Source organism: Streptopelia decaocto (genome assembly GCF_964273445.1).
Source record: "Streptopelia decaocto genome assembly, chromosome: 19".
Classification (NCBI taxonomy): Eukaryota; Metazoa; Chordata; class Aves; order Columbiformes; family Columbidae; genus Streptopelia; species Streptopelia decaocto.
Genome location: NC_138674.1, coordinates 215424 through 239785, shown reverse-complemented (window position 1 = coordinate 239785; position 24362 = coordinate 215424). Strand labels below are relative to the sequence as shown.

The window sequence follows — 24362 nt, the reverse complement described above, 5'->3', positions numbered from 1 at the left end:
ATGGAGGAGATTTTGAGCAGAAAGTATTGTATTTTAAGCAAAGGCAGAGGATATATAAGAATGTAAGGCAGAGGGTGACAGTGCCAGTCTGGCTTTCAGCGGTCTGGTATCTTGCTGGTGCTAGTGATGTGAACTTAAGTTGTGCTAATTGTCATTAATTGGTGCTAATCATGCACGCCACAGCTTGTGTTGCCAGGTGTGCGTGTTACAGGGAAGACAGCGACTTGCCCTTCCCCTGAGGTGACGGATGGTGTCTCAGCAGCTCTGGGTTTGGGTCTGGTGCGAGCAGCAGGGGCTCGTCCCGAGGGGAAACCCACCCCTGGGGCTCTGAGGGAGTTGGAAGCCCGAGCTGGTGGGGGCTGTTGCTGGTGGCCATGTCGGGAGCCTCATCCCCGGTGGCTCAGCTCAGCTCCCGCTTCGGAGCTGCACGTGGGCTCCCGGGGCTGGAGATGTGTTTGCCGGCCGATCTCCGGGGGATTATGAGATTTGCAGACCCCAAGGACCCGCTTTGCTCCTCGCAGTGCAGCGGGGTGCCCAGGCACGGGGGCCAAGAGCAGCTGCCAGCCTGGTCCTCCGTAGCGCTGAGCAGCGGGTCTGGCTCGTGTAAGCTCATCAGGGGAAGAAAGCGGCTTTGGAGGATGTGATGGATTTGAGCAAAGGGGTCGGGCAGGGGAAGGGCCACTGAGGGTGATGAGTGGCGGAATGTGGGGCTGCCCGAGGGGCAGGAGTGAGGGGGGTCCTGGGCAGTGCAGCTTTTCTGCATCATCAGTACGATGCTACAGGGGGCTCCTCATCAGCCACCCAGTTTAGCCCGGTGCTGTGCCCCCATGAAGGCACGGGGGGATCCCCATCTCCGTGGAGGTCCTGAGCACCACCCAGGAGCAGGTGCAGGATCTGACCCCACGCCGAGAGCAGAGGTGTCCTGGCCACCTGCGAAGCGCCCGCCCCCGGCCGCAAAGGGAGCTCCCGGCCGCGCTCGCACACGTCCTTTAAACATGTCCTTTAAAGGCCTTCTGGCGTCCAGCGCTCCCCTGGCAGCTCCCGCTGCCACAGATGTGATCGCGCTCTGCTCCGGGGAGACTCTGCCGCCAGCAGCCTGTGCCGCGTGGGGCCCGGCACCCCGGCCCGCTGTCTGCCGGCCGCACCCAGCGCCCCGACCCTGGGTCTGCCGGGCGCCCACAGCGCGAGTGCCGGCTCCGAGCTGCGTGGCCCCAGCGTCTGCCTTCGGCTTCTTGAGACAAGTTCAAGCAGGTAATGACCTGGGGAGCGTTTGGTAAAGTCGCCGAGACGAGGGGAAGTGCTCGGTCTGGCTTCCCGGGGGTTATTTATGCCACGCCGGGCAAACAAGTTGCGTGTCTCCATATTTCCATCCACACAACACAGACAGGGAGCGCGTGTCCGCGCGGCTGAGCTGCAGCAGATGAGCAGGGTCTGCCCGTGCAGCAGGGACCAGGTTGCGCGCTGCTGCGACGAGTCGGCTGGTCCCTGGTGGCTCCTGAGGAGCCGCGGCAGGCGCGTGGCAGCGTCCGCCCTCAGCACTGCGCACTTATGGGGCTCGTAGCAAATTCCTCATTCGCCCCGTGCCCTCCTGAATCCCAGCAGCATCTCCTGAACCCCAGCAGGCCTCCCCCCTCTTTTCCCACAAATGCCTCCACGCTGAGCAGAGGAGCTTGGAGCTCCTGCTGAGTGAGAAAACACTTTAAAAATATAACATTTAGAGGCGTTCTCCCATCTGCGCGCAGCTAATACGTGTCTTTCATGATAGGTGTGCTGGTCCTGGAGCCTCCATGCTTTGCAGATGAAGCCGCTGGCGGGGACCTCGCTGGGAGAGGGGGACGAGGAGGCGCAGGGCCCCGCCCCGGGCCGGCGGCGGCGGCAGCGGCAGCGGGCGCAGCGCCGGCCCAGCAGCTCGCCCCGCAGGTACGCGCACGGGGCGCCCTCGGGTGCCGGCGAGGAGGGGATGGGGCGGCGAAGGCAGGCAGGAGGCTGGCTGGAGCATCACCCCGCTCTTAGGCACCGAGCATCGTTTTGGCTCCTGAGTGTGACCATCAGACTTGCAGGGAGGAGAGAGAGAAGCTGTGTTGTAGCCCTTTCCACAGCCAGGAGCAAAGTTTAGGGGTTCAAGCTCTTTCCCAGCTGGGTGCTGAGCTCCAGCACAAGACTGCAGAGGGCTGTTAGCACGGAAACTCCTGTATCTTCGTGCGCAGGTGACCTGCCGTCCCCGGCATGCTGCGCCAGCCCCAGCAGGGATGCGACAGAGCTGCCAGACTTCCTTGCACCCAGGACAGGAATTTGGGGTGGCAAGGCTATCCCAGCACACTTTCAGGGAGCCTGCTGTACCTATGGCAGCGATGTGAGCTGGTGCCCGGGCTCTGGCAGCCGGTCTGTTGGTGCCTGTGCAGAGTGCAGCTCACAGGGAGAGCTGCTGGCAGCCAGGGGGAAAAAAAGTGCTGAGGAGAAGGCCGGGCATGGGCTGGTGACTCACTGCTGGCTGGAAGCAGCTTCAACAGCCCCTCCGTGCAGGCTCTGCAGCGGCTGCTGCTCCGGTGCCAGGGGCAGCAGGACGGGGCCGGAGCGGGCTGCGGAGCATGCTCGGGAAGGACCCAGGTCCGGAGCAGCATCCACCGAGGGGCGGTGGGGGAGGGCACAGGGGGGATGCTGCCCCTTCTGCCGGAGTTTCTCTGGGGGTCACCCAGGTTCTCTCTGCAGGGAGCAGGAGGCACAGCTGGCCGAGCTCCCCATGGCTCCAGATGAAGGTAAGGGGGCAGCCTGGGGTGGGCTGGGAGAAAGGGGTGGCTTTGCACCCTTCCCCTGGCAGCACCCGCCTGCAGCCCCACACCCCTCCGGCCCCAGGACCCTGATCTGCCTCCCGGCTGCACCGGAGCCCTCCCCCTCCTCCCCTGCCCTGGCCCAGCCCAGCTGCAGCCCCTGAACCCTGCAGGGGTATTTTGGGGTGCACCAGCTGGCCGGCGCCCCGGAGCCTGCAGCAGTGCCGGTGGTGTTTTTAGGGGTCTCCCCTGAATCGGTGTCAGGCTGGGGAGGGCACGCTGCTGCCTGGTGCCAGCGCCCATTCTGTCCCCAGGGAGGATGAGCAGCCCCCTGGTGCAGCCAGATGGGGTTTTGGCCAGGAGCAAGCAGAGCGTGGAGCGTGTCAGTGAGGTGAGAGGGAGAGGAGGGCGACAGTTTGGTGGACCCCTCCCATTCCCAGCCCCTGGGGTTCAGCTGGACCCCCCGCCACTCGGGGGTGCTCGTTTCGGGATGTGTCCAGCAGCAGGGAGGGGTTTGCTCCGACAGTGCCCTTGTGCCCCCAGGTGCCAGGCACGGGCGGGCAGGAGCTGGCTGTGCGCCCCGGGGACGGTGACGGCACCGAGGAAGGTGGGTGAGTCCCAGATGGGTTCCGCTGGGGAAGGTGTCAAGCAGCTGAGGATGAGCATGGGAACAGCGTGGCCTGGTGGGGTTTGTCTCTCTTAGTGGGGACACGGGGAGGGGGGACCAGCCCTGGGGGAACCCAAAGCCCTGCTGATACTGGGGGAAGAACTGGGCTGGTCCCACAGCACGGGCGCCTGCTGGGACAGGAGGACAGAGGGAGGAGGAAAGGTCAAACAAAAGCTGTCATGTATTGTTTCTCCCATGGCGTTATTGCCTCCCTGCAGGTGCAGAAACTCCGGAGGAGCCACTGCTGAGTTTTCCCAGTGAGCTGTCGGTGCTGGAGAGGCTGGGCTTGCACAGGTGAGACCAGCAAGTGCTTGTGTTCCTCTGGGGCGGCAGGACAGGGAGTTCCCAAGGCACCGCATGGTCCAGGGATCGGACTTGCCTGCTCTTCTGTGCCACAAGAGCTGCTCTCCAGGCGAGGGGCACTTGGGTCCCCACTTCTGATGGTGCCTGGCAGCCCTGGCACTCATGGGAGCAGACCAGGGGCATTTTCCGCATGCAGTCCCCATGGTCCCTCCATCTCTGACAGTACATCTCTTTTTGCAGGGTGGCTTTGACAGAGCAGGACATAGAGGTGAGGGCTGCTGGGGCCGTGGGTGGGCTGGGAAAGGGAGGGATGGCTTGCTGGCTCAGCCCTGGGGCTGCGCCCTGCTCCTGGCTGCTCCCCAGGCACTGCAGTCCCTGGCAGCTGCATTGCAAGTCCCCTTCCCGGTGATGCTGTTGGCACTCGGAGGCAGCTGCATTTCCATGGCAAGATGAGCTCGTCCCCTGCGTGCCTGGCAGTGCCACGAAGTGCTCTGCAGCTGAGGGTGCCCTTAGCCAGGGACGTGGTGAAAGCCATGCTAGTAAAAATAACTTTCCTGCAAGTGCCAGGGCTGAGTCAGGCTCTGCCGTCAGCCGGGACCTCCAGCAAGGGCCGGCGTCTGCCGGGCGCGTGCGCTTGCCAGCAGGGCTTGGGATTTCCTTGTGTTATTGGCTGCCCCGGGGATGTGTCCCGATCAGGCTGGCATCTCACAGGGACTGTCCCTAGCATGCAGCAACCCAATGGGTGCTGGGGCAAGACAAGCGCTAATTATCCTTAGCACAGCCCTGGCTGGTGACGTGCCGGGAGGGCCTGTGCCTTCGGGACAGCAGCGCAGGGTCCTGGTGGCCTCCCCTTCACCGTGGGTCCCACTTCACAGGCAGCCTTTGCCCACCTTGCCCTGGCTTTTCGCTGTGATGTGTTCACCCTGCGGCAACGGCTGCAGGTGGAGAAACGGGCACGGGATGCAGCGGAGGAAAACATCCAGGAGGAGCTGGGGCAGTGCCGCGCGGCCCTGGAGGTAGGTGGGCAGCAGGGCGGGGGGCTGGCACCTGCTGGGGACGTCCAGCAGGGGTTCGGACAGCTCAAAGTGCTGTCTGCAGCAGCTCCATCCTCTTGTCCACAGCGGCTGGGCCCGTCCTGCACCAGCGCGGGCTGCAAGGAGACGCTGGAGCAGCTGCAGCGCAGCCTGGCTGTGCTGGCAGCCGCTGTTGAACGGGCAACCAGTGCTGCGGAGAAACTGGGGGCTGTCCATCAGGTCTGAGTGTCGCCTGGGGCTCTGTGCCAGGGCTGGGAGGGAGGGACGGCGGGGGGACCTGTCACTGGGCTCGCGGGGTTCAGCCCTCCTCCTCGCGGTGCTGACCTCACGTTTGCGTGTCCTGGGGAGCAGGAAGGGGCTGCATCCGCTGCCCTGGGTGGAGACACCTTGGGATGCACAGTGAGGGACTGGTAGGGACCTGAGTCCCTGGCGACAGGAGATGGGGTCTGATCCCCGTCCCGCCTGGCCGCAGGAGGCCCGGATGAGCCGGGCAGCAGAGGTGATGGTCCAGCACGTGGAGAACCTGAAGCGGCACCACATGCGGGAGCACGCGGAGCTGGAGGAGATGAAGCGCCTGATCCAGCAGAACTCCCGCAACCGGCAGCTGGCGGACACCCAGGGTGAGGTGGGCTCTGCTGCTGGGCACGTGGGGTTGCACGGGGTGACCCTGCGGATTTGGTCCCCAACCCCCCCGGGAGGTCAGTGTGACCCTGCGCCGCACCGGCTGTGGGAGCTGGGGACCGGGGCAGGTGACAGCTGGGACCCGATGACAAATGCGTGGGGCTGGTGTAACTGCAGCCGCGGTGGGAGCAGGTGCCGCTGGCTGCAGAGCCACCGTCCCACGGCCCGGCTGGGGGTGCGGCGCACACAGAGGACGATCTGTCTCCGGATCCCAACCCCACACATGCCATGGCCACACACACGAACAAGGTCCCCCCAGCCGGGGCACCTCTGTCACTTGTGCCAAGCACAGAGCATGTGGCCAGGACAACATTCGATGGGAGGGAGGTCTGCAACCAGCTGTGTATCAGCCCCATCTTAATTTTTGAGGGTGATGTAAGCTGCTTCTCTTTGCTCCCAGATGACATGGAGCCACGGCTGAGGCCTCACCCCCTGATGCGAACATTCCAGCAGGTAACTGGCCCCAATTCAGTCACCCTAGAGCCACCACCTTGCTGTGCCCTGCCACTCTTCCTTGTCCAGTGGTCCCCATGCACCCGCTAGTCCCTGGCAATGCCACCTCGCCAGCTGCTTGCTGCAGGCAAGGTCTGCTAGACACTCTGGGATGAGGCAAAACGTAGGGGCGGCCTCGGGGGCTCTGGGGCTGGGGGCTGCTGGTCCGGGAGGTCTCAGGCAGGTCCCTCTGCGTTGCAGGGTCATAGCGCAAGAGCTGCAGGCTTGGCTGTTCTATAGCACCAGCTCGAATTCGGCACTGATTCCCCTACAGCTCAAGAGGTAGGGGAGCACTCGAGGGGGGTTAGGCAGCGCCCCCAGCATGGCTTGAAGCAGTAAAGACAGGCACAAACCTCTTGGCTTTGATCTTCCCCCATCTCGCTATCTCTCCGGCTTTCCCTGTAGTGCCAGGGCTGTTGCGAGGCTGGCAGTGTCCGTTTTCCTTGGTGTCCCTTGCCTGTGCCAGGGGGGCGATGGGGAGGGAAGGGGACGCGGAGGCAGCCGGCACAGTGCTCAGCCTCGGCCCCTCCATTGCAGGGGTCTGCCCGCCGCAGAGTCAGCATCGCCGTCATCCCCAAGCAGCTCTTGGTAAGGACGGGGGGGACAGACGGGCTGTCAGACACATGTCCCCAGTGCTCCTGGGGGTCTGGCTCCCCGTGATGCCCCCACGTTCGGTGCCCAGCCAGGTGCCAGCCCGGACAGCCGAGCAGCCCCAGCCGGGGAGCCGGCGAGGGAGGGAGCCCAGAGCCAGCCCAGCACCCAGAGGTACCGGCTCCGGGCGGTGGGGAGGCCGTGGCCCTGTCTGCCGCTGGCCATGGGGGCAGCACAGACCCCGTTCTCTCCCTCCCCCGCAGTGAGCTGGGGCTGCAGGGCCAGAGCGGTGCCGTGACCGGGGAGCCAGTGACCGAGGCAGACGGCAGAGGTTTGAGTGCAGGGGACAAGGAGCTGGAGCAGCTTGGGCTGACGTGAGCAGTGCTCTGTGTGTGCCCAGAACCCCCCCTGCTGCTGGGCTCCCTGGGCTCCCATAGTGGCCAACACATGGGAAACGGGCTCGGGGTTGCTGATGGAAGGCCGGGTGGTGTTTGGCTGCTTGGACATGAGGAAAAGGTTCTTCACCAGAGAGTGCTGGAGCACTGGAACCTGCTCCCCAGGGAGCCTGACAGTGTTTGAGAAGCGTGTGAATTTTGAGGTTGTCCTGTGCAGGGTCGGGAGCTGGAGTCTGATCCTTGTGGGTCCAGCTCAACCCTGCTCTACCTCAGTTTTCCCCGTGCATTGTGGGTCACCTGTGCCCTCCCTGGTCTTGCTTTATTTGGGTTTGCGAAAGGGGCAGTGAGGTTTGGGGTTGAGTTAAACACCTTTCTCATACCCAGCTGGGGTGGGGTGGGATCTGCTCTCCCCCCTGGATGATGAGTGTCTGCGGTCGCCTTCTCCCCAGGTCCAAAGGGTCCCCTGTGGAGCTGTGGCGGCCGTGGCTCTTCCTCCCACAGCACTACTGGGTTTTCTTCTGGCTGCTTCTCCTGAGCATCGCCTTCCTGCTCCTCGTCCGCATCCTGGAGCTGCAGCGGCTGCAGCCTGCAGCACCTCCCAAGGCCTAGCTGGAGCAGGAGGGGAGGGACTGCTTCTTCCCCACACTGTAAAATACCAAAACCCTAGAATAATAAAAATGGAGGAAAAATGGGGGAATTTTAATGCTGGAGCAGGGAAGAATATCCTCTGCTAGAATCCGAGGCTTGGTTGGAGCCACCCTTATGGGTGGGAAGGGCTCACAGAACAGCAGCAGCCTTCATTGGTGCTGTGAGTTTGCCTGTTCTCAGCACGCCGAAGGGTGTAGGGCTGTCACCATGTGTCTCCTGTGCTGGGGACAAAGCTCGTGGCTTTGTGGTAGAGCTGTGTCCCCTGTGCTGGCCAGGCACCCTCCAGCTCCCACATCCCTATTCCCTGCTGCTGCCTGAGGGACAGAGCTGGGGTTGGAAGGAGCGGGGTCAGCGTTCAGCCTTTCCCATGGCACAAACAGAGGGAGCTGCGCCTGGGAAACTTGCCTGCTTTGACGCAGACGCCCTGATGCAGCTGCCCCGGCCTCTCGCAGCCCTGAGCTGCGGGTGGGCTCCGCCGCACCTCCACGGGTGACTCACGCGCAGCCAACATCACCCCCGCCCCGTGTCCCTGAGTCACCATCCCCAGCCTCGTGGCAGGTTGTACCCGTGTGTCACGGGCACGTGAGGCCCTTTGCTGTGACACCCTCCTCGGCAAGTGGCCAGCAGCACCCTGAGGACTCTGCGCCAGAAAACCCCAAGACAGCACCCAGCCAGGAGTGATCTCCGGCGACCCCGGCAGCTCCATCCTCTGTCCCAAGGTACCTCCGTCCCACCGGGGCCGTTCCCAAACACGGGACCCGGGCGCAGACGTCATTCCAGGTTTCCACGAGGGCCCCGGTGCTCTGGGACACGGGTCGGGCGCTGAGCGGGCGCCCCCCCGCCGCTCCCTCCTGGCCTCTGTTCCTGGCTGCGGGGGAAGCACGGTGTGGTGGCCAAAGCCGGGCCACAAGGAGAAGTGGTTTTGTTTCATCACCTGAATTTTTCAGTTTGCTTTGCAAGAAGACCGCTTTCTCGCCCCAAATTCAGAAAACCCAGCCGGGGTTCCGCTGTGCATCCCTGCCCCAAACCTCCCGGCCGGGGAGGGCACAGCTGCTGCTGGCGGGGGGGCCGAGGGGAGGTTCAGCCTCCAGCACCGCAAGAGCCCAAATTGCAGCAACATTCGCGGCAGCACAAAGCCGGGGGCCCCGGGCCCCCCGCCCCGCCCGCTCCCAGCACCGCCCTCCAGCAGCCCGGACGCCTGGGTCCCCGGCCGGGGGGAGGGGAGGAGGGGAAGGACCGGCCGCAGCTGCTCGCCGAGACGGAGCCCGTTTCCTGCTCGCCCTCGCCCGGCTGCGAGCAGCCCGAAGCCCCGCCCCGCCCGGGCTGTGCCTCAGTTTCCCCCTCCGAGAGGCTCTGGAGGTGAGTGGAGGGATGGGATGGGCAGAGCACCGCTGAGAGGGGGGGTCAAGGCTCCGTTGCCCCCAGCCCCGTGTCCCTCCGCTCGGATGCGGGCAGGGAGGGGACAGCATCCCGCCGGCCGGTCCCTCCGCCCGCGGCGAGCATCGGCCCGGCCCCGCCCTGCTGCGCCAGCGGGGGGGGGTGCCGAAACCAAGGGGTGTTTTTGGGGTGCTGATGGTGGGGGGAGCACTCAGCCCCGCCGTGCGCGTGTCCCCGGGATGCCGAGCGGGGCTGCTCGCTCGTGGCGGCAGCGCTTTGTCGCCAGCTGCCCCCTCCCAGACCCTCTCCGGGGGGCAGCGGGGTCCGTCCCCGCCCTGTCCTTGCTGCTTTTCCCCTCCAGCCCCTGGGCTCTGCCGCTGGGCTTGCTAAGGGGGGGTCACCCTGAGTGTGCCCATGCACCCCTCTCCCCAGCTTAAACTACAGGAGCTGACAGGGGTTTTTTCTTGCTCCCTCTGAGGATTAAAACTCGGCCGAATCAGAGAAGGTTTCCACGGGGTCAGCCAGCCAATCTCCCTGCCCGTCCCCACCCCTTAGGGATCGGGGGGGGGTGCCTGCTCCAGCTGGATGCTTTGTGCTGGTGTCTGCCCGGGAAGGAGGAGGTTAAACTGCTGGGGGTCCTGGCTGTGATGCTGGGAGGGAAGGTGACCCGCAGAAGTGCTTTGCATCCTCAGTGGCTCCAGCTGTCCTTGCACAGTGCCATGCGGGTGTCAGAAGCTGCTGGAGTGAGACCAAACTTGAAACCCAGCTAGAATTCAGGCTTTCCAGCTGAAATGTAAGCCCAGGCTCAAATGCCTCCTTTCCCTGCCCTTTCAAGGACAGCTTGGCCTGGACTGGGCGTCCTTCCCCCTCTGGCATCCTGCTGCTCCCTTCGGGGTGACGCTGCGCGCCCGCTGGTAACACCGAGCTGCGGAGGGCAAAGAGCGATGGTTCAAAGGTAGGAGCAGTCCGGGTTCCTGAGCTTTTCCACCCATTCCTCCTTGGCAGTGCCGCGGCTCTGCCGGGCTGGGGGAGCCTTTCCAACCCTGGGGCTTGGCAACAACAGCTGGAAAGGCCAAAGTTCTGTGCGTCGTGCTCAGGTTGGCAAGACAGAAGGTGGTATGGGATGGTGCTGGAGCAGATGCAAGGAATGTTGGTCCCCCAGGAGGTGCCAGGGGAAAGGGGGTTTTGGGCTGCCTGTGGAGGATGTGCTGCACCCCTCCTCCCATACGTTCCTTGGCCATTTGTATACTGGTTTGGCTTTCTTCATTTCCCTAAGGGTGCTTCCTCTGTGCTCATCTGCTTCCGCCCTGCTGTACGGGTGGCAGAGGTGCAGGGAAAACTCACCCCCATCCCGTTGCAAAAATCAGGCTGGTGGGATGGGTCCAGTCCTGCTCCCTCCCGTCCCAGGCCTGGCTCTTGCTGGGTTTTGGGGCAGCTGCAGTTTGTCCCTGCGGCCAGGACCCCGCTCCTTGTTGCTCCCCCAGAAGGAAGTGGTGTCTTTGCTCCGAAGCACTTTGCTCTGCTCTCGATTGCCACAGGTACACGTGTGTGGAGGAAGCCGCTCGCTGCCACCGCAGCCTTCCCCGTCCCCTCCCCTGACGTCACCGAGCCGGGTGACACGGTGGCTCACTGGGGGCAGCGCCCAGGGAGGCTCCACCAGCCGCTGCCGGAAGGGGCCCCGATTTCAGTAGCATCGTCCCCCAACAACACCTGTGGCTGGGAAACCTCATGCTGAGGCACCAGGTCTGGTATCAGATGGGTGTGAGGACAGGGGTCCAGGAGGGTCCCCCCACACTCAGCTGTGCCGTCCCCCACCAGCTGCCCAGTGAAGCAGGATGAGCGTGCCGGCTGACGAGCCGGGGAACCCGGCCCACGCCACGTTCGAGAGGTTCCTGCGTGCCAGGGAGTGCCGGGAGGTGCTGGGCTGCTTCGGGGAGCTGTGCCGGCAGCTGGGGCTGCAGGGCAGCGGGCTGCAGCTCTACCGTGGCCTCCGGGCTGCCCTCAACTCCTGGAGTGCCAAGGCCCTGTGGAGCAAACTGGATAAGAAAGCCGGACACAAAGACTACGACCAGGGCACAGCCTGCGCCAGCACCAAGGTACTGGGGACATGGGGCTTGGGGTTTGGGTCCCTCCTTGTCCCCAGGGGTGAAAGCATCCCTTGGGGCAGCCTGGCCCCCACCCCAGGAGGATGCAGGATGTGCAGGATGGGAGGTTGATAGGGTTTAATGGGACAGGGTGTTAATTAGTATGACTCCCCTCCCCATGGCGTGGTGCCACCTCAGTGCCACCCCACCAGCAGCCTCCTTCCTCCTCCCGGCTGCTCCTCGCTGGGGACGTCCCGTGAGGGCTGCAAAGGGGCAGAGAGACCTGTGAGCCCTTTCTGGAGGGCAGGAGCACGCCAGGATAGGATGCTTCCCTGGGGTCACTGTTTCTGTCCCCCTGTCCTGGGGCTGGTGGCTTTTGTCCCCACTGCTGGTGTCCCATTGTCCCCCCAGCCCTATGCAGGGGCTTGCAGGAGATCAAACCTGAGTCCTGGTTTTGAGACGAGACTGTTGCTGGTGAAACCTCCCCATCCCCGGCTGCGCGCACGTTATCTTGCCGAGCACTTTGCTGCCTTTGCCCCGTGGGAAGGCAAGGTTCAGGCCATCGGGGGGGGCGGGGGGCACCCCACAGGGACCCCGCTTTGCAGGGAGCAGCAGTGCTTGCAGCCTGAGGCAAGAGGGGGAGATGCTGCTTGTGGTGGTGCCGAGCGCCTTGGGGATCTGCCCAAACCCTGCTCCTGGGGGTGCCCGTCCCCCTCACGGGCCCGTCCCTCGGCAGTGCCTGGTGGTGGGGGCCGGTCCCTGTGGGCTGCGGGCGGCCATCGAGCTGGCGCTGCTGGGCGCGCGCGTGGTGCTGCTGGAGAAGCGCGACTCCTTCTCCCGCAACAACGTCCTGCACCTCTGGCCCTTCACCATCCACGACCTTCGGGCGCTGGGCGCCAAGAAGTTCTACGGGCGCTTCTGCACCGGCACACTGGACCACATCAGTGAGTCTGGGGGGCCCAAGCTCCACAACCCTGGGGTCCCCCCTTTGTAGGTAGCCCGGGGATCGGGGGGTGCAGCCCTAGGTGCCTCCTCTCCCTTCCCAGGTATCCGGCAGCTCCAGCTGATCCTGCTGAAGGTGGCTCTGCTGCTGGGGGTGGAGGTGCACGTCAGCGTGCAGTTCAAGGGCCTCGTCCCGCCTGTGGGCAAGGCAGGTGGACAGGGTGAGGCATCGCTGTGGGGCGGGTGGCATCCCCAGGGACAAGGACAGGGCTGCAAGTGGCCGCTCTGGTCTCCCGGTACCTGTGCTCCCCCAGGTCTGCCTTTCCTGGGGGGAGGTGCAGCGCGTCTGTGACTGTCCCTCTCCCCGCAGGCGGCTGGCGGGCTGTGCTGCAGCCCGGCTCCTCTCCCCTCAGCAACTACGAGTTTGATGTCCTCATCTCAGCTGGTGGTGGCAAATTTGTCCCCGAAGGTGACGGCAGTGGGTCCCTGCACCCCCGGGACCGCTCTGAGGGACTGGGTGGGGGCTCACACCTGTCCCATCCCGCAGGGTTCAAGCGCAAGGAGACACGGGGGAAGTTGGCCATTGGCATCACCACCAACTTCATCAACCGCCACAGCCGCGCCGAGGTGGAGGTGGCTGAGATCAGCGGCGTGGCCCGAATCTACAACCAGAAGTTTTTCCAGAACCTCTACAACAAAACGGGTCAGTGGTCCCAGCCCCGGGGTGGGGGGTGCCCAGGGCTTCCCATCCTCCCCAGTGCAACTGGAGACACAGCCCTGGGATGTCCCCTGTGTGATGGGATGCATGTCCCCACATGGTGCCCTGTAGCAGGGGACGTTTGGTGGCTGAGCCCAGTGCAGGGACTCCCTGTGGCTCAGCTCAGCCCCTTCCCCACCACCAGGCATCGACCTGGAAAACATTGTTTACTACAAGGATGACACTCACTATTTCGTCATGACGGCCAAGAAGCAGAGCCTGATCAAGAAGGGCGTCATCCTCCAGGTGAGGGGGCAGGATCCAGCCCCAGGGTCCCACAGCCATGGGCAGATGAAGCCCTGGGTGGTGGAATGCAAATCATGGGCAGTGGTTTTACTGTGCACTCCTGGGATGGTGGGGGCTTCAGCAACTGCTGCCTGTACTGGTGGTCTGTGCCAGGGGAAAATCTCCTTTTGGGGGCTTAAGAGCCCCAAACCCAGCAGGACAGCATCACCTGAGAGCTGGCTGCACCCAGGCTGGGGGCAAACACCACCCCCTGCATCCAGCCAGCTTCACCCCCCCCCATCTCCATCCCTGCAGGACAAAGCAGACATCGAGAGCCTCCTGGCTCCAGAGAACGTGAACCGAGACGCTCTCCTCAGCTACGCCAAAGAAGCCGCCAACTTCTCCACCAACTACCGCCTGCCTGAGCTGGAGTTTGCCCTCAACCACCGGGACCTGCCGGACGTCGACATGTTCGACTTTACCTGCATGACGCGCTCAGAGAACGCGGCACTGGTGCGGGAGCACAACGGGGCCCGGCTGCTCCTGGGGCTGGTGGGCGACTGCTTGGTGGAGGTGAGCGTCCAGCTGGCAGACCCCGTGTGCCTCGCTCTTCCCTCTCCCAGTGAGACGCGTTGCTCACAGTATGTTCGCCCTCCCTGAGTGTGTCTTGCCCTGATTGCCCAGTGCTCCCCACCCCTGGGGCAGGCTCCCCCATCCCAGTAGCAGGTGCTTTGGTGGGGTTGTCCCCTTCCCCAGCCCCACTGGACACCTGGGGTGGGTTCAGGGTGGAGGAGCAGCCCAGCTCCTCCCCAGACGCAGCCAGGACACCTGTCCTGTGTCTGCGCGTCCTGTCGCTGCTCCCCACTTTCATCCCCGGCCAAGCCCGGCAGCTCCCCGTCTCCTCCCAGCCGCCCCAACCGGCCGCGCGGCTCCAGCCTGGCTCTGCCTTTCCCTCCACAGCCCTTCTGGCCGCTGGGCACCGGTGTGGCCAGGGGCTTCCTCGCCGCCTTCGACGCAGCGTGGATGGTGCGGCGGTGGGCGGCCGGGACCCCCCCACTGGAGGTGCTGGCCGAGAGGTGAGTGTCCCCATCCCACCGGGCTGGTCCCGGGCCAGTCAAGGATGGTGGCACCAAGTCCAGCCCTGTCCCTTGCACCCAGGGAGAGCATCTATCAGCACCTCTCGCAGACCTCCCCAGACAACACCAACAAAAACATCAGCCAGTACAGCATCGACCCCGCCACGCGCTACCCCAACATCAACCTGCAAGCCATCAAACCCAGCCAGGTACCTGGCCCAGGTGCTACTGCGGGGCAGCCGTCCAGTTCAGCCTCCCTGCTGCTCAGGGTGACACTGACAAGGGTGTCCCTTGTCCCCAGGGGGTGCGAGGCTGAAGCTGTTGGTCTCCAGGGCATTTAATGCATTGCCTGTTGCAGAGGTGGGAGGTGTGGGGCTGTCTGCATGTCCCCCTTGCCGGGATCGGGTCCCTGTGCTGGCTCTGTGCAGGTGGTGACCTGCCACTGGTGTGTCCCCATCGGCAGGTCCGGGACCTCTACCTCGTGGGCATGGTGGAGGTGGACCACAAGAGGAGGAGTGACAACCGGCTCAGCACCGGTAGGAGCAGCTCCCCAGTGCCAGGACCCCCTGTTCCCCCCAGCAGCCCATGTCAGAGCAGCTCCTGCCCTGATCCTCCTCCTCATCCTTCTTTTCTCGAGCACGGTTGTGGGGAGTCTCGTGTCACTCCCGTGGGACGCCTTCCCCGCTAAAGCACCGATGCCAGGAGGGGGGAGCGGCGGGGGCTGTCCCCTGCCTCTTTGGGTTGGGGACACGTGTTCTGCCTCCTCAGCAGTCTCTGGAGATGCCTACGAAGAGCTGCTGAGCTGGTGCCAGGCCAGCACGGCCGGGTACCGCGGCGTGACAGTGACCAACTTCACCACCTCCTGGACCAGCGGCTTGGCCCTCTGCGCCCTCGTCCACCACTTCCGCCCCGACCTGGTGTGAGTGCCCAGGACCTCCCCCGAGCCCCCCTGCGGAGCCCACCCTGACCGTGCCCGTGTCTCCTCGCAGGGATTTGGACTCTGTGGATCCCCGGGATCCCATCCGGACCCACCAGATGATGCTGGACACAGCAGAGCAGGAGCTGGGCATCCAGCCTGTCCTCTCTAGTGCCGAGATGGCGGCCATGGCAGAGCCCAGCCGCCTGGGGCTCATCACCTACCTCAGCCAGTTCTACGAAGCTTTCAAGACTTCCCCAGGTGTGAGATTTTGGGGGTTGGTCCTACCCCAAGCCCTGCCAGGGCTGGCTGGGTGCTCCCACCTTTGTAGGGTGGGTTGCCGCAGCGTGGCTGTGTCCCCTCTGCGCAGAGGCCGAGGAGCTCAGCAAGAAGCCGCTGTCTCCCCGGGGTACGCGAGGAGCCATCCTCTTCCTCAGCAAGCTGCAGAAGAACCGCAACCTGGCACACAAGCGCGTCCAGGTGAGGGCCCAACCCAGACCCTGAAGACACCCCAAAACCATGCGCCCTCCCCATCCTAGCCACCCCCTTGGTATTTGCAGGATAGTGCCCAGAAAGATGCTGAGGCCAAGAGGACCCGCAGGGACATGGAGGTGAGTCTGCCCGGGCACCCCAGGGGTACTTGACCGAGGCGCAGTGTCCCTGGGGGGAGCAGGGGCTGACCCTCCCCTTGGGTTGCTCGTAGCTGGATGCAGGGCTGGATGGAGACGCTCCGGACAGTGCCGGCGAGCCACCACAAACAGCCGCCACAGACCCGGGGCAGGTTGGTCCTCGTGTCACCCCGGGGTGGGGGTCCAGCTCCGGGCGGTGGGTGCTTGGCAGGCACCGGGGGCTGGCGGGGCTGAGCCAAGGGCTGCGCAGGCGAACGCCCACAGGCTCCGGGCTCCTCCCTGCCTGTTTCCTGACCCAACTGGTTTTCCGGAGCCGAGACGTGCCGCTCCCTTGCTGGTGCCAGCAACCACGTCCTGAGCACCCCGACCCATCTCTGCAAAAGGGGAAAAGCCCCTGTGACCCCTCCCGAGCGGCCAGCAAAGCCCTGGGGCAAGGTGGGTGCCAGCAGCTGGTGCCACCCCAGCTTGTCCTGTCCCCCTGCAGCCACCATCCCACGGGGACAGCAGTGACGCCTGCTACTTCTGCGGCCGCCGTGTCTACATCCTGGAGCGCGCCAGCGCCGAGGGACGCTTCTTCCACCGCGGCTGCTTCCAGTGCCAGCGCTGCGGGGCCACCCTGCGCCTGGGCGACTACGCCTTCCACGAGGAGGACGGTGAGGCGGGTTCTGGGAGAGGGGATGCTTGGGGCAAGGCTTCTCCACCTTCCAGGTCATCACACAGGTTTGTGTCCCCCTGTCCAGGTCATTTTTACTGCTCACTTCACTCCCCCAACCCTCCTGGTATGGAACTGCCCCAGGATGAGCCCCTGCCACTGCCTGAGGGGGTGAGTCACCATAAATCCCCACAGGTGATGGGGGAAAGGCAGAAAGTGGAAGGGGGTGGTTGGGCTTGTCCCCCGCTGCATCACCATCACCCCTCTGCTGTGGCTTTGCCCCAGGATGCCGCTGTTGCCCGCCCACCCTCAAGTGCTGGGAGACCATGTGTGTCCCCCAAGGAGGGGGCACCCAACCCCCTGCAGCCCCCACTAGCAGCCCCACAGCCAGGGACAGAGCCCAGGGCAGCGGGGGAGGAGGATGCTGAGGACACTGTGGATGTGGAGGAGCAGGAGCTGCTGGCACAGCCCGGGGGGGATGCCAGAGAGCAGGAAGGTCCCGGAGCGGAGCCCCGAGGGGCAGCAGAAGAGGGTGAGGAGGGCAGGGGCAGGAGGAAGATCATCCTCACACCCCTGGAGAAGCTCAAGCTGTCCACACTGAACCTCCTCACCACCGAAGCGGAGCCCGAGCCGCCGCCGAAGCCCGCTCGTCTGCGGCTCCAAGCAGCGCCTGAGGCCCTCCCTGCCCTGTGGCGGGAACAAGGTATCTGGGAGGAGGATGAGGAAACGGCCATGGAGAAAGAAGGTAGGTGGCAGCGAGCTGGAGTCTCTGGCTGAGCAGGGCTGTAGGTCTTGCTGGTGCCCTGCCATGCCTGTCTTGCTCATAAGGCACTAGCCCAAAATGGTCATTTTTTTTGAGCAGCTTTGGAGGAGAGTGACAGTGAGGAAGAGGAGGAGGAAGGCACAGACCTTGGCATCATGGCAGAATCAGTGAGTGCTTTCCCTGAGCAGCAGCGGCCCCACCAGCCGGGGAGGTGGCTGGGGCTCTTGCCAGTGTCTCCTCTCCGCGAGGCACCGGGTCCGGCTCTGCTGTGCTGCCAGGGCAGGAGGTGCCCGGTGCACGGACTGACCCGCTGCCTGTCACCGTCCCTTCGCAGTGCCTGGAGCTGGGGGAAGAGGAGAAATACCCCACCTGGAAGCGCACGCTGACCCGCCGGGCCAGGGAAGCACAGATGAAGAGGTTCTGCAAAGCCCAGGTAACCCTGCGGGGCAGCGCTGCGTCCCCGGCCCGGTGCCATCCCCATCCCCTCCACCCTGCTGCTGGTGGCCGTGCGCTGGGAGGTGCTGGCCCACGGCAAGCACTGCCCTTCCTTCTTAGGCCATCCAGAGGCGGCTGGAGGAGATCGAGGTGACGTTCAGGGAGCTGGAGCAGCAGGGCATCAAGCTAGAGAAGTTGCTGCGGGATGAGGACGGTAAGGCCAGGGTGGAGTGGGCACCACGACCCCCATGGATGGGGGGGTCTGCACCCCACTCACACACCCCCCTCCACCCTGCAGGCAACCCAGCTGACCAGAAGACACAGTGGATGAACCAGCTGCTGTACCTGGTCCAGAAGAAGAACAGCCTGATGTCTGAGGAGTCAGACCTGATGATCGCGTAAGGCCTGGGGGGATGCTCCGTGGGCGGGGGGGGGGATGCTGTGTGGGCGGTGGGGGGGGATGCTCCGTGGGTGGTGGGGGGCTCGGTTCACCCCGGCCCCTGAGCCCAGCACCCCCTTCCTCCCCACAGGGTGCAGGAGCTGAAGCTGGAGGAGCAGCAGTGGCAGCTTGACCAGAAGCTCCGGTGCTACATGAACATGGAGGGTGAGTGTTGGCACATGCTAGGGGGTCTCTGTGCGTGGTGGGGGTACTGGGGCTGGGGCTGTGGCCCACCCAGCCCCCTGCTCTCTCAGAATCCCTCAAGACACCAGAAGACTGTGCGGCCGAGCAGGAGATCCTGGCACAGCTGCTGGAGGTGGTGAACAAGCGCAATGTCCTCATCCACATCCAGGAGGAGAAGCGGCTCAGCGAGCTGCGGGCCTGATCCCTGTGGCCTCAACACCTGCTGGTTCCTCCCTGGGGAGGATGAGTGGGCATCCCCCCCAGAGCATCACCCTGAGCTGCTTCTGAAGGTGGTGCTGCCCAAGCTGCCTGCAGGCAGCTGCTGCAGCGAATCCAGGTCCCCGCTTGCCAAACCTGCCGTGGAGGGGCCAGACCCACGTGGGTGAACACCGAGGCACACCCCGGCTTTGGGGTGCAGCGAGGTATCCGTGCACCTGGCTGGATCACCTTGGCCTTGTGCTTGCTTGAAAACAAGATTTGCAGGGGGTTCCATTGCCACCCAGCCAGTGCTGTGTCCTGAAGGGCTTTGCTTGCAGCAGCAAGGATGTGACCAGAGCTACCGCAGGCGGGTCACAATGGAGATGCCAAATGTGGAGGAGCAGCGTCAGGAGTAGCTCCTGTGAGCCACGCCGGGACGTCCTTCCCGGCTGCAGCCATCCGTCCTAACCCAGGACATTACTGCAGCCCAGAACACGCATCTCTTCAAGGAACATCTGTCCTAGCCGGTGGCAAGACAGACTGGGCTGATCCCGCCGCTCCCCATCACTGCTTTCGGGTGCCACATTCGTGTTGTCCCCGGCTGCTGCAGGAAAACAGCGTCAGAAACTGTCCTGCGAGGACCCGAGGCTGGGGAAGGGCCTGTTTGTCCAGCAGCTCCTAGAGGGGATTGTGCCCAGGGCTGGCACCGTGTGACACCAAGGACAAGGGACGCTGGCGTCTGTGTCCTCTCTGCCCTTTTGGGGTTTCTCCTGCTTGGCAATGCCACACTGGCCATTGCACAGACCTTCCGCGATGGTTGTGGGTGGCCTCCATGGCTTAACGGTGCTTATGGCAGCCCCAGCTGCATTGGGCACAGGGGTCCTGGGTGCGGGTGACACCCCCATGCTCAGCCCTGGGCCTTTCAGTGCCTCCCCAAACCCTCCTTTCTGCCCTTCATTTGTACCAGCCCTGTCAACCTGCTGTGACCCCCCCACCTCCCTTTGAATAAAGCCTCCCCAACCCAGCACCCAGGGCTAAAACACCACCTTTATTTTCTACCCAAGTCAAATCTGGTTGCCAGAGCAGTCATCAGCTTTTACCAGGAGCCCTCAAGGCTGCCCCGAGCAGGGGGAGGCTGAGACTCTCAGCCACGCTGGCAGGTCATTCCAGGTAAAAAGGGTGTATTAAAAACCAGCAATTAAAACCTGCCTCCATCATGGTTCCCACAGGGGCAGATGCGATTAATCTGCCCCAAAAATCTTAATTTCACCCAGAGAGGCATCTGTCAAACCTGCGCTACTGAGCTGGCCACAGCACTGGTTGCCTAAAACTAGAAGTCAACTAGAAAAAGGGACCAAAAGCGGCCAGGATGGAGGTGAGGGGACGTCGTGGGCCACCCATGGCCCAGGTTCAGCCATCGCTGGGACGCTCTTGCAGCGCCCGCAGCGCCATCCGCATCTGCTCCTCGGTGCCCTGCAGCATCTTCACCTCCATGGTGTGGAAGAGGTGAAGGCCGGTGGCGAGGAGGAGGACACCGATGGCCAGGAAGGCCAGCAGGGAGAAGGAGAGCTTGGGGAAGGGCTGCCCGGCCGCCGCCCCCGCCAGCGCGCCCAGCGCGGCCGCAGCCTGCAGCAGCAGCAGCAGCAGGGCCAGCACCGCCATCCTCCCCGTGCAGTAACGCTGCCGCTGCGCTGCACGCAGCCCCACCGCCACCTCCGTCCGCGTCTCCGTCACCACGTCCACCAGCGTCGGCTCTGCAGGGGACGTGGGTGGCTCAGAGGGTTGGCACCCGCCCGTGCCCCTTCTTCTCCCCATCCCCACCACTCTGTGCTATCCACCCCAAAGGATGCCCTAAGCAAGAGGAAACATCCCCAAAAATTCTGTCTTCATCTGACTCCATCGGTCCATCCACCAGCCCACCCCAGCAGTGTCCCCCCACTATACCGGCTGTGCCAAGGTTGTCACCCACAGGCTGTCCCTGCCTCTGGATGTGCAGTGTCGCCATCACAGCTTCGTGGTCTGAGAAGGGGATGTCCATGCCTGGGGCTGTCCCTGTGGTGGTCTTCAGTTCTTCGCACTTCACCGTGACACTGGAGATGGCCTGGGTACGGTGACAGATGAGTCACACTGGTGTCTCCCCTCCCCTCCCTGCCACCTGCAGCTGGTGGCCAAGGGCCCCCGTTACCTTGTAGAGGATGTAGTCAATGCGGACGCCCTGCGGGAAGGGCAGCAGCTCTGTCTTGGCGGTGAAGCAGTTGTTCGGGATGAGGGTGCAGCCGTCCTCGCAGCCCTGAGAGCAAGACCCTGGGTGGGGGTGGCTCTCGGTGCGCCCCAGGCCCCGCACGCCCTGCCACGCACCTCAAAGCGCGCGGCCTCGGCGAAGGCGTCCCGCAGCCCCGCCCAGCCGCGCAGCAGCCGGATGCCCACGTCGCCGGGGTGCATGTTCAGGTCCCCTCCCAGCAGCACCACATCGGCCGCCGTCGAGGTGTGTCTGCAGGGACGAGGGCGCCTGACCTCCTTGCCCACAGTGCTCCCCATACTCCTGGCTGCGACCGGTGCAACTGGGAGCTCTCTGCAGTGCAAGCCTTGGGGCAGGGGTGACTGTGCAGTCCCTGGGGACCCACAGCCGGGGGACCCCACAGGACACCGTGGCTGCTCACCGGATGAACTGCGCCAGCTCCCAGGCCTGCACGAGGCGGTGGGGCAGGTAGACGTCCTTCTCCCGGCAGTACTCGGCATGCAGCTAGTGAGAGGCGGGTGGTCAAAGCAGCTGTGACCCCCGTGCCGGCACCTGCTCTGCTCCCAGGCTCGCTGCAAACCCACCAGCCCCTCCGGACGGTCCCTTTGGGGCGCTGTGTTCATCTGACCTCTGCCCAGGACAGCCTGGGACGCTTTACAGCCCGGTTGTGGGTCAGTGGCCCTCCCAGCCCCCCTCCAGAACAATATTTCATTCAATTAGCGTGTGGTCCTGGGACAGACAGTACAGAGCAGGGGTTAAAGCACAGGGACAGCGAAGGAGAGGTAGGGCCACTTGTCTCCCCCACCGTGCTGGTCTTTCCCTGAGGTACTCACGTGGGTGACGTAGACGTTGAAGATAATGCCGGAGATCTTCGTGACGATGAGGCCGACGGACTTACCACAGAACCAGTCCCCGTGCTGGAGCTGCCGAGGGAAGGGGAGCTGGTGAGGCTCTGTGGGACCAGGCACTGTGGAGCCACGCGCCCCCGCCCCACTCACCATGTAGGGGTACCCGTTGAGTGAGTACTGGTAGAGGAGAGTGTCCAGGATGGGGAACCTGGAGAAGATGCAGAGGCCGCTGCCGATCACCCCACTGCAGGAGGGGAAAAGCACAGTGAGGAAGCGCAGTCCCTCCTCTGCCTCCCCCCAGCGCCGAGCAAGGGGGCTCCCCAGATCCCGCTCTCCAGTGACAGGTGACCTACAGCACCTGCACCAGCGTTTCCATGTGGCAAACACCAAGGCTGCGGCACAGCCACAGGGATGGTGCTGGTCAGGGGCTGGCCTGGCCCCTCTCACCTGTGGAAGTAATGGGAGAAAGGGTAGCAGCCCCGCAGCTTCTCCTTCAAGTCGCTGTAGTCCTGCTCGCTCCACACCTGGGGAACAGCGGGATGAGCTGAGAACAGGCACGCGCGGCTCACGGCCTGAGAACGGGCACACTCATCTCACAGCTCACGGCCTGAGAACGGGCACACTCATGTCACAGCTCACGGCCTGAGAACGGGCACACTCATCTCACAGCTCACGGCCTGAGAACGGGCACACTCATCTCACAGCTCACGGCCTGAGAACGGGCACACTCATCTCACAGCTCACGGCCTGAGAACGGGCACACTCATCTCACAGCTCACGGCCTGAGAACGGGCGCGCTCAGCTCATGGGCTGCCCTCACCTCCTGGAGAAGCACCAGGTCGAAGCTGTCCCGGCGCAGCATGTCCCCAATGAGCTGGACACGCTCCTGCCGCCGCTTGCTCAGGTACCGGATGGCCCTGCAGGAGAGGGGTCGGATGTCACAGCCTGGAGCAACAGCATGATGGAGACAAAGGAGAGGTGCAGAGAAGCTGTTTGGGGACAGCTTTTCCAGGCTGCAGAACTGAGGCAGGTGATCCCTGGTTGGGGGAGCAGCTCATCCTCCTCTGGGGGAGCAGGACAGGGGATGCTACCCAGCCAAGCACTTCATGACCATCTGGAGCTGAGACAGTGGTGGGACCCCAAAACGAAGAGGACACAAACGTGACTCCATGGACGGACCCCTCTCCTAGTGCAGGTGTCCCCACCCCCACCCACACAGCCCTGACAAACTCCAGACTCACCAGCAGTTTAGATCGAAGATACGGAGCCGCAGCGTGGGATCTCCCTCCTCCATCGCTCACTAGGGCTTTGCAGGAGCTGTAGGGAAAGGCAGGGCAGAGGGGGTTCCTGCGGGGAGCAGGTTGCGGCGACAGCCATAGGGAGCTGGCGCAAGGCCCACACCGTCCCCTCCTCTTCCACCTGCAAGGCCCATCCCAAACCCCAACCTGTCCCCAAACAGGGACCCATGTGCCCAAACCACACAGGTGACCTCTCCATCCCATGGAAGGGGACACCGGCAGGCCAGAGATGTGGCTCAAACCCTTTGTCTGTCAGCGAGTCGTGTTCCGGAGGGGCAGTAAATCCCAGTTTCAAAGCGGTGCTGCGAGGCACGGGCGTGGGCCACCCCCGGGCACTTCTGTGCACCCCGAAGCCCGAGGGACCCGGCGCAGCCCCCGGCGCAGCCCCCGGCGCAGCCCCCGGCGCAGCCCCCGCGCTGTTCGCCGCGGACGCCGCCCGCCCCGCTTCTGCCGTGCCCATCCCGGGGCGGATTGTACAGTTTAAAACCGCAAAAGAGCAAAGCTGGGGCTCCGGGATGCCGGGGCCGGGCAGCAGGTGCGGGCAGGGGGTGCGGGCAGGGGGTGCGGGCAGGGGGTGCGGGCAGCCGGGCTCTGCTGCCCCGGCGGGGTTACCGAACGGCTCCTCCCGTCCCCGCGCCGCGCTAACACCGGCGTCTCCTACCGGGGCCGAGGCCCCCGGGGCGCTTCCCCCCGCCACCCCGAGCTCCCCGCGGCACCGTGCGGGCAGCGGAGCGCGGAGCCGTGACGGGAGCGCGGAGCAACAGGTGGAACGAACAGCCGGAACCGAGCCGCAGGCGGAGCGGGCCGGGGGGAGCGGAGCAACAAGCGGAACGAACAACAGGCGGAGCGGGGACGAGAGCGCGGAGCAACAGGCGGAAGGAGCAACAAGCGGAGCTGGGACGGGGGAAGCGGAGCATCGGGCGGAACGAACAACAGGCGGAGCAGCGGCAACCATGGTGGGGCGCGGAGCGGGACCGGACAAGGAGCGGAGCGGGAGCAGGAGCGGGGCCGGACCTGGAGCGGGGCCGGACCTGGAGCGGGGCCGGACCTGGAGCGGGGCCGGGCAAGGAGCAGGGCCGGGCAAGGAGCAGGGCCGGGCAAGGAGCGGGGCCGGGCAAGGAGCGGGGCCGGACCTGGAGCGGGGCGGGCAAGGAGCAGGGCCGGGCAAGGAGCGGGGCCGGACCTGGAGCGGGGCCGGGCAAGGAGCGGGGCCGGAGCAGGAGCGGGGCCGGAGCAGGAGCGGGGCCGGAGCAGGAGCGGGGCCGGACCTGGAGCGGGGCCGGAGCAGGAGCGGGGCCGGGCAAGGAGCGGGGCCGGAGCAGGAGCGGGGCCGGACCTGGAGCGGGGCCGGACCTGGAGCGGGGCCGGAGCAGGAGCGGGGCCGGGCAAGGAGCGGGGCCGCGGGACTACCCGTCCCGGCAGCGCAGCGGCGCGGAAGGGGAGGGCGGGGAGCAGAGGGGAAGGGGCCGGCGCGGCTGGGCCGTCCCGGGGCGGTTCCCGGGCGGGGCCGGGTCGGGGGAACGGGCCGCGGAGCTGTGAGCGCGGCTTTGGCGGGTGTTTCCTGCCGGTAGGACGGACTCAGCGCTCCGTCACCTGGGGCTGCTGTAGGCAAGGATGCGGCCCCCCCAAAATGTGTGTCCCCGGAGCCGCTGCTGCCGCAGGGGGAGGCTGGGCCAGCAGGCACCTTTCCGAGGCAAACCACCGCCAGCCGTGCGAGCCGCA

At 64.9% G+C, this 24362-nt stretch overlaps 4 protein-coding genes across 16 annotated transcripts in view; 2 read left to right on the top strand and 2 right to left on the bottom strand.

Annotated features, from left to right (window-relative positions):
- Positions 1-9226, bottom strand: part of LOC309448191 (small ribosomal subunit protein eS10) — a 242828-nt gene extending 233602 nt beyond the window's left edge. The window contains exon 1 of the mRNA XM_082069508.1: positions 9219-9226. The gene's annotated coding sequence lies outside the window, so the exon portion shown is untranslated. The remainder of the gene's footprint in view (positions 1-9218) is intronic.
- Positions 2547-7606, top strand: LOC309448187 (inositol 1,4,5-triphosphate receptor associated 2-like). The gene is made up of 14 exons (XM_082069502.1): positions 2547-2607; positions 2710-2756; positions 3083-3159; positions 3312-3375; positions 3654-3729; positions 3979-4006; positions 4614-4754; positions 4860-4991; positions 5245-5392; positions 5854-5906; positions 6483-6533; positions 6628-6710; positions 6800-6910; positions 7381-7606. The coding sequence occupies exons 2-14, from the start codon at positions 2741-2743 to the stop codon at positions 7538-7540; spliced, it is 1140 nt and encodes a 379-aa protein (XP_081925628.1). The 5' UTR covers positions 2547-2607; positions 2710-2740; the 3' UTR covers positions 7541-7606.
- Positions 7970-19282, top strand: MICAL1 (microtubule associated monooxygenase, calponin and LIM domain containing 1). 7 transcript variants are annotated; one of them, XM_082069488.1, is made up of 28 exons: positions 7970-8938; positions 9792-9911; positions 10054-10121; positions 10495-10699; positions 10775-11052; positions 11777-11984; positions 12087-12203; positions 12353-12451; positions 12530-12685; positions 12885-12985; positions 13280-13537; positions 13925-14040; positions 14123-14249; positions 14504-14576; positions 14809-14959; positions 15030-15217; positions 15327-15436; positions 15517-15567; positions 15660-15737; positions 16070-16238; positions 16326-16408; positions 16523-16982; positions 17100-17167; positions 17335-17433; positions 17556-17649; positions 17734-17833; positions 17966-18039; positions 18129-19282. In XM_082069488.1, the coding sequence occupies exons 5-28, from the start codon at positions 10792-10794 to the stop codon at positions 18257-18259; spliced, it is 3372 nt and encodes a 1123-aa protein (XP_081925614.1). In that variant the 5' UTR covers positions 7970-8938; positions 9792-9911; positions 10054-10121; positions 10495-10699; positions 10775-10791; the 3' UTR covers positions 18260-19282. The 7 variants fall into 7 exon arrangements, with proteins under 7 accessions (XP_081925614.1, XP_081925615.1, XP_081925617.1 ...); XM_082069489.1 differs by lacking the exon at positions 10054-10121 and having other exon boundaries at positions 9797-9911; XM_082069491.1 differs by lacking the exon at positions 10054-10121 and having other exon boundaries at positions 14812-14959.
- Positions 19283-19284: 2 nt separating this feature from the next.
- SMPD2 (sphingomyelin phosphodiesterase 2) lies at positions 19285-24075 on the bottom strand. Of its 7 annotated transcripts, none has more exons than XM_082069499.1 (11): positions 23824-24075; positions 22584-22659; positions 22163-22259; positions 21701-21789; positions 21493-21586; positions 21328-21417; positions 20916-20998; positions 20614-20746; positions 20441-20545; positions 20200-20356; positions 19285-20009 (listed from the first exon to the last, which is right to left on the bottom strand). In XM_082069499.1, exons 2-11 carry the CDS (start codon positions 22634-22636, stop codon positions 19666-19668), a joined length of 1245 nt encoding a protein of 414 aa, XP_081925625.1. In that variant the 5' UTR covers positions 22637-22659; positions 23824-24075; the 3' UTR covers positions 19285-19665. The 7 variants fall into 7 exon arrangements, with proteins under 7 accessions (XP_081925625.1, XP_081925627.1, XP_081925621.1 ...); XM_082069501.1 differs by lacking the exon at positions 21701-21789 and adding an exon at positions 21790-21866 and having other exon boundaries at positions 22584-22662; positions 23861-24075; XM_082069495.1 differs by having other exon boundaries at positions 22584-22662; positions 23861-24075.
- Between the last annotated feature and the right edge of the window lie 287 nt (positions 24076-24362).

Excerpts from the sequence above, each read along its gene's own strand:
- LOC309448187 (XM_082069502.1), top strand. Across the intron at positions 4,755-4,859 it reads AGTGCCGCGCGGCCCTGGAG|CGGCTGGGCCCGTCCTGCAC; the intron begins GTAGGTGGGCAG and ends TCTTGTCCACAG. Across the intron at positions 4,992-5,244 it reads AACTGGGGGCTGTCCATCAG|GAGGCCCGGATGAGCCGGGC; the intron begins GTCTGAGTGTCG and ends GCCTGGCCGCAG.
- MICAL1 (XM_082069490.1), top strand. The coding sequence starts at position 10,792 with ATGAGCGTGCCGGCTGACGAGCCGGGGAACCCGGCCCACGCCACGTTC. Across the intron at positions 13,538-13,924 it reads TGGGCGACTGCTTGGTGGAG|CCCTTCTGGCCGCTGGGCAC; the intron begins GTGAGCGTCCAG and ends TTCCCTCCACAG. Across the intron at positions 15,738-16,069 it reads CCGCCACAGACCCGGGGCAG|CCACCATCCCACGGGGACAG; the intron begins GTTGGTCCTCGT and ends GTCCCCCTGCAG.
- SMPD2 (XM_082069499.1), bottom strand. The coding sequence starts at position 22,636 with ATGGAGGAGGGAGATCCCACGCTGCGGCTCCGTATCTTCGATCTAAAC. Across the intron at positions 22,260-22,583 it reads ATCTTCGATCTAAACTGCTG|GGCCATCCGGTACCTGAGCA; the intron begins GTGAGTCTGGAG and ends CCTCTCCTGCAG. Across the intron at positions 20,999-21,327 it reads TCAACGTCTACGTCACCCAC|CTGCATGCCGAGTACTGCCG; the intron begins GTGAGTACCTCA and ends GCCTCTCACTAG.